At 32.9% G+C, this 6,616-nt stretch overlaps 1 protein-coding gene across 5 annotated transcripts in view; it reads right to left on the bottom strand.

Moving 5' to 3' along the window:
* Nucleotides 1-1,499: 1,499 nt before the first annotated feature.
* Ythdf3 (YTH N6-methyladenosine RNA binding protein F3) overlaps nt 1,500-6,616 on the bottom strand; it is a 38,297-nt gene continuing 33,180 nt past the window's right edge. For all 5 annotated transcript variants that reach the window (XM_013071249.3, XM_004842127.4, XM_013071247.3 and 2 more), the window contains one exon: nt 1,500-4,594. In XM_013071249.3, the coding sequence (XP_012926703.1) occupies nt 4,571-4,594 (24 nt within the window). In that variant the 3' untranslated portion in view covers nt 1,500-4,570. The remainder of the gene's footprint in view (nt 4,595-6,616) is intronic.

The following is a 6,616-nucleotide window of genomic DNA, read 5'->3' as shown; positions in this document are numbered from 1 at the left end:
AGAATATGAAAATATGGTGGAAGATTTGGATTTCTTTGGGACACATGTTCTTTTCCTGACTAACATACACTGAATAAAAGAAAGGATGACGTCAAAAATCATACTGGTTTCCAAATTTACTTTCAAAGGAATATTTGCCATTGCTAGAGGAAGGCACAGTCCACAAAGCTAAATCATAAATTACAAAAATCTCAGAACTGCAATGAACCTTAGATACATTCTACTTGAACTGTCTGATTCTCTTAAGGACACACAAAACAAAGGAAATGATTTGCTCAGTATCAATTACCAGTTATATCTAACTGTTAAAAGTCTTCTATTTCTAGCATCTTCCCTGAGATAGTAATTCCATTCTGGTTGCAGATGTGTCTCGTTTTAAAATGACATCTTAATTATCTAAATCTACAAATGTGTGTTAAGGAAGCAAGGGGAGTGACAGGGCTGCAGACCCCACCAGTGCTGTTAAGTGTATTCTTATCTTCCTCACATACCAAGTTTTATGAAAATAATTCTCCACTTACATGTAGTCTCAATGTTATAAAGACAGCTACAATTACAGAGTAAATTTGGAATTTGGTGCACTACTTAAAAACAAACTGCATTTAAGTTGCCATTACTTTGTACAGTGAAATACAAGTTTTGTGCATCACTACTGGACCAAGGGGGGAAAAAAATAAAATAAATAAATAAATATATATATATATATATATATATATATATCACATAATGCCAAGTACTATGATTAGAAAGAAAAGATAACTTTGAATTGGTTAGTAAACTTATGACTGAAAAAATAGTTCCTAGACCAGTATTACCAAAACTAATATGATGAAGCAAGAAGCCAACTTGGTAAGAATTAGGTCCCAACTACAAATGACTGGCTTCGATTCTAAGTTGATGAAATATAAGGCTTCCTTTATGAGATGACCAGAAAGGCAGATTATGACACTTCAGTATAGGCAGTTGGAGTGTTAAAGACAATGCTCTAGTCATAGTTAGCAGTATGGTATGGATTAAGTTGGTTTTGACAGCACAAAACCACTGCTTCCTCCATCTGAACAAATGCTTCAGAGTTAAACAATGATCAATATATCATCCAGAATCACTAGGATCCTATCTACCTAAGTGCTACTGATCCTAAGAAGTAATATACAAATGCCTTGGGACCAAGTTTGGAGGATTATGGTTATTAGACAGTGGTACCACTACTTCCTCCTACTACATAAAAATAAATAGGCCTTCTCTTTTTCATTTGACCTAAGTTTAGCATTAAGAACATGTAACTCAGTAGGCTGACTAGAGTGGGTAAAGATTAGGATAAACACTTATTCCCTCTCTTAATCCCTCTACCTAATTTAAATGGCCAAATGAATGATATCATCTATTTGTACTTAAAAGATACGTCAATCACAAAATCCGTAAGAGAGGAGGCAAAAATGTTACATTTTTGACGGCAATATATATTTGTAAAGATAGATAAAATGGAAAGAACACAGATATGAGTGAACAATTTTTATTGAAACCCTCAAAGATTAAAGAGGACCAAATGGTGAGTGTGGGTACCATGACAGAAAATCTCACCTAACTGTACCATCATTCACAGGAATGAACAAACCCAAACAGGACAAAATTCAAATTCTCATGTAACTGCTACAAGTGAATGTAAATAAACTAACCATTTCATCATAACCTTCCTTTAGTCATTAAGAAAAATGGGAATTTACATGGCATAACAAAAGATATGCAAAACTTAATGAAAACACAATTCTCTTAAATCTCTCAAACTTATTTTTAAAGGATGCAGAATGCACTTGAAATGATTAAATGATTTAAGCTGATTCTTTTTTTGTTGTTGTTTATTGCAAACTGTTTTAACATCAGCTTAACTAACCCCCATGCATGGTACTCAAAAAAAGAACACAGCTTTTGAATTAGAAAGATGACTTAAGTTAAAATGAGGAATTAAGTACTAAAATTAAGAAAAGGCTGGGTTTCTTTTGAAAGAAATTTTCAAGTACCAATTTGTATAGAGAAAGAATACTAATTTTGGTTACATATTCCTCCTTACTGTTAAATATACAAACTATAATATCTTTCAAAATAGAATACCCACATAACTTTAACAGCATTCAAACCAAAACTTGGAAAACATTAAGCAAGAAATTTACTGGGCCAAAAATGTCTTAATTTATAATTATTCAAACATTCGACTATGTATCTCCTCTTGTGGAGCCTAAGTTCTCTCCCTTTTGGTTCCTACAGTTGAGAAACATTCAGTTAGTTGGCTGTGCTCTTGACACCTTTAATTTTATTTAGAGGAAAAGTATCTTGAAATATACAGACTAACCAGAAGGAAGAGAAGGCTGTTGCTTCAGAGAAAATGTAAATGAGAAAAACACAAAATTACTAACTGAAAAGATTTTTTTCCTCCAAAGGAATGTTGCACCCATTTCACTTAAGATTAGAAATCCAGGTTAAAGGCACTGGGATGTACTCCTTACCATTAACATACTCTCAACTATACTTGAAATATGTAAGTCTATGGCAATCAGCTTGCTTGCTGGGTGTTTCCATGACATTTCCTACATAGAAACCTAAGTTAAACAAGTTTGAATCCGTTTATAATGTAATTAGTTTTATAAAAATATCCAGAGTTGCTAATAAAGCACCAAGAAAAAGAGAACCTCAAGGGGAGGACTCAGATCCTTCCTACAAGGTCACCCTTTTACAGTTTTCTCTAGTAAGAACTCCAGAATAGCAAGTCATCTTTGACATGTCCCATCTATACAATCTTAGGAATAAAGAACATTGCTCTGATGATTATCCAAACGCCAATTTTCATTTTAAATAGTTAAGAGACATGTTACAAGATTTCATGGCTTTGTCTCAAAAAGGTAAAATAGGTGCAATTTTCCTTCAAGAGAGTCTTTATTTTATAATATAGTATTAGTATTTTGATGTTCCCTTCCATAAACATTGATGTAACTATGCTGGAACTACTGAAGAACTGTGAAATAGCTACAGTTGCCTACAAATACCGTATCCAAGTGAAAAAAAACAAAACCCACAATATTTGTACACTTTAAGAAAACACTGTACAAAAAAATTACATAAATGAAAGCCTCAAGAAAATTATGTCACTAGGTTTTTGAGTTGAAGTGACCAAAGACCGTAATAAATGAAAACATTTCTAAACATGATGTAAACATAAATCGAGTAATGCAAAAACATCAAGGTATTCAAATCTACTGTATTGCTATTTTCACCCTTAACATATCACTCTACATAGCTTTCTCCTTTTGGAACAGTAATATAAGGGGCAGGACATTATTTTCATAACCTTATGCCATCAAATCAATTAGCACAGATACTTGACACATTTAATTATACAAAACAATTTGATTCAAGATACAAAATTAACATTGATATGTAATTAATGAAAAAAATAAGATGTTAAAAAGATAACTATAAGAATACCCAGATATATGCTGTATTCCCACTTATATAGATCTGATCAATAAAACATCAACACATTCACTTAGATACTGATTTAATTCATGGATCAAGGCCATACTTTCCAAGTATTTTAAGGATGCCAGGACACTGCAAAAGCTGGAGAAAAGAGGTGAGGAACAGTATATGCTTGCTAAACAAGAACTATGTTTATTTAGCTAGTGAATACCTAGAGTAATAAATTTTTACTTCATGATAGCAATCAGGCTCGCAAACACCCAGAAATAGGAATTAAGGGTTTTAAATGTAGTTATAAAGGTCATAAAAAGTCTGATTAGACTGAGGTACATTTACTCAAAATTTTGAGATTAAGTGGTAGCAAACAAAATAATTCCTCAGACAAATGCACATTTCTCAGTATACAGATAATTGAGGGAGGGAGAGGAGAAGAATGTGCATTAATTGGTGAGATCCACCAAGCTGCATATCAACATTCTGTTACACCAAACAGTTTGAAGACAAGGGAAATGTTCTAATATAATTTCAGATTATGTTTCATTTGGCTAAAATAGAGCTTAAGGTTGCTTTGCCATATTAAGTTTACTACAATAATTTTTCACATAAACATTTAGACTTGAACTCCAGGACTAAATATGGCATCATTATTTTGCTTTTAATCTGTCAAATAGCTAAAAATTGACAATTTAAAAACTACAACAAAGAAAAAGTTGAAGCAGTGTGACTCTTACATCATTGAACCACTGCTAATGGTTAACTGTTAGTATTTAACAAATTCAAAGAGTTAATGAATCCTTGCATTCATTCAGTCTTCTGTGCCTTAGCTAGGATGCATAATTACAAAAGACAGGAGATACTGGTAAAAGCTTCAGGACAGAAAGTGCTTGACGAAGTTACAGTTCTCAAGTGTGTTTGGTGAGAGTGTAAGGGCAGATGCGCTGATGAAAACCATTACAAGAAGAGTCAATTTTGTGTTAAAGTGTTCAAAGATGTCACCTTAAGCAGAAAAAAAGCTTTAATAACGTCTTCTTTGACTTATTAGGCATTTCCAGAGTCTACATCATTAGTGTTGTAATTTTAATAGGACATCTCCATATGGTTATTGTTTGTTTCTATTTCTCTCCTGAAAGGAAAAGATAAAAAGAATTACAACATAAAATGTTGACAACTTAAAGATTTAATCTATATGCTCATATAATGTAAACCATTTTCACACAAAGTTCTTCAAGTAACAGTTAAAGACATTTTACTATTATCTATGTCACAGTGGGATGATTACCACAAAAGTTAAAAATAAAACTCAGCAGAAAGATCTATTTCAGGAGTTTAGGTCCTTCCTACAACCCTTCTGTCCTACAGGATTTATTTAAGGTTAGAATATTGTAATAATGTCTTGAGTCCTTCCAATGAATTTTTGATGGTGAGGTTTAGCAATGTGAAAGCTATTTGGCTGAGGCATAGGTAGGCCAAAAGACAAAGTTCCTTTAAAGGTACATTAACATTTCAGTATGAATTTAGAAATAACTTTGATTGAAAAATTTTCTTATATTTCTTATTGCCCCATTCAGTATATTGTAACTTTTCACATCAAGAAGTATGAGTGTTAAGATTCAATTCACTCCTGGTCTTATGTGAAACTGAATGAAATATGAAGAGTCCTTTTAGCTAAGAAAGCAGAAACCACATGAGTTAAACTGAGTGATATTTTGTTTATAATTAATCAAATATTTTTGTCTTTGATACAGACAAGTACGGTGCATGACTATTAATTGAATATATTACATATCTTGTACCATCTTATGTTATGTGTAACTCCATGGTTTCCAAACTTGAAAAAACATGAGAATCACTTGGATGGCTTGTCCAAATGGTTGGGTCTCAAAAGTTCAAAGTAAAATTGCTGAATCTACATTTCTAACAAGTTTACAAGTGACCCTGGACTGGTCCAGGGACTACACTTTGAAAGCCATCAGTGTTTAACAGGAACACAACATTCTTTTCTTTTTGTTACTCTCATCTTATTTTCCCAAGAGTAATACACAGTCTATAATGCATGGAAATGTACTTTCTTTCCAAATAGTCAAATTTGTTTTCCCATCCTCTGTGACAGCATCGGAAAATTACATTTAATATCCCAAAGAGAAATTCAAGTTCTTTATTACTAAAGTCCACCCTTCATTTAAGTATCTACTGGAACTTGAACAGCAGTATTTAATACTGAAAGCTAATAAAATAAATTTCCTTCTACATGATAACTACAAATAAAACTTTTTTTTTTTTTTTGGTTTTAGTTTTTTTGAGACAGGGTCTTGTTATATGGTTCAGGCTGCCCTTGAACTCACTATGTATTCCGGGCTGGCCTCGAACTCATGGTGATCCTCCTCCCTCGGCCTCCCGAGAGCTAGGATTACAGGTGTGTGCCACCACACCTGGCCAAATAAAGCTATTTTATAGACTCATAAATGGAGATGCTGAAATGAAAACCAAAGCTACTTAAATTAATCACATTTCAATAGGATAAATAAAACAAAAATTGGGCCAGGGATTTAGCTCAGTGGTTCTGCCTGCCTCGCCAGCGCAAGGTTTCAAGTTCGATCTCCAGTACCAAAATCAAAACAAAACAAAACAAAAATCCAACAATATCAGCAGAAAGGAAAAAGGAAAAATCCGCAATATAATAGCACAAAGCTATAGTCTAGTTTTACAAAGACCCTAATAATTTTTTACAAACCAGCTGAAAAATTAAGAAAGCTTAGTGCTCACCTGAAGGAAACAGGTTTGCATGAAAAATTTAGAAGCATGCTCTAATTTTGATATATGATATAAATATAATACATACACGAAGCACACAGGCAAGAGCATACTGCTCATTCTTTCCCATAAAATGACAGATGAAACTAGAAAAAACCAAATTCACTTATCGCAAAAAGAATTAATTGTACAAACTATTAAGGGGTGGGGGTACTAAGGATAAGTTAGATAAAATGGCTTAACGGGGGGGGGAGATGCAGTTATAATGAGGATCATGTGTTATTTAAATGGAAATTGGAGATGTTTCAGTTGGAAATGTAATGAACTGCGTATTTTTACAAAATCACTTAAGATATACAGACTACATATATAAGACATATTTGTCATGTATTTA

This window comes from Heterocephalus glaber, unplaced genomic scaffold, assembly GCF_053883595.1.
Source record: "Heterocephalus glaber isolate CG9 unplaced genomic scaffold, H.glaber_assembly_v1.0 deba00001553, whole genome shotgun sequence".
NCBI classification, from domain to species: Eukaryota; Metazoa; Chordata; class Mammalia; order Rodentia; family Bathyergidae; genus Heterocephalus; species Heterocephalus glaber.
This window is presented reverse-complemented; position numbering and strand designations above follow the sequence as displayed.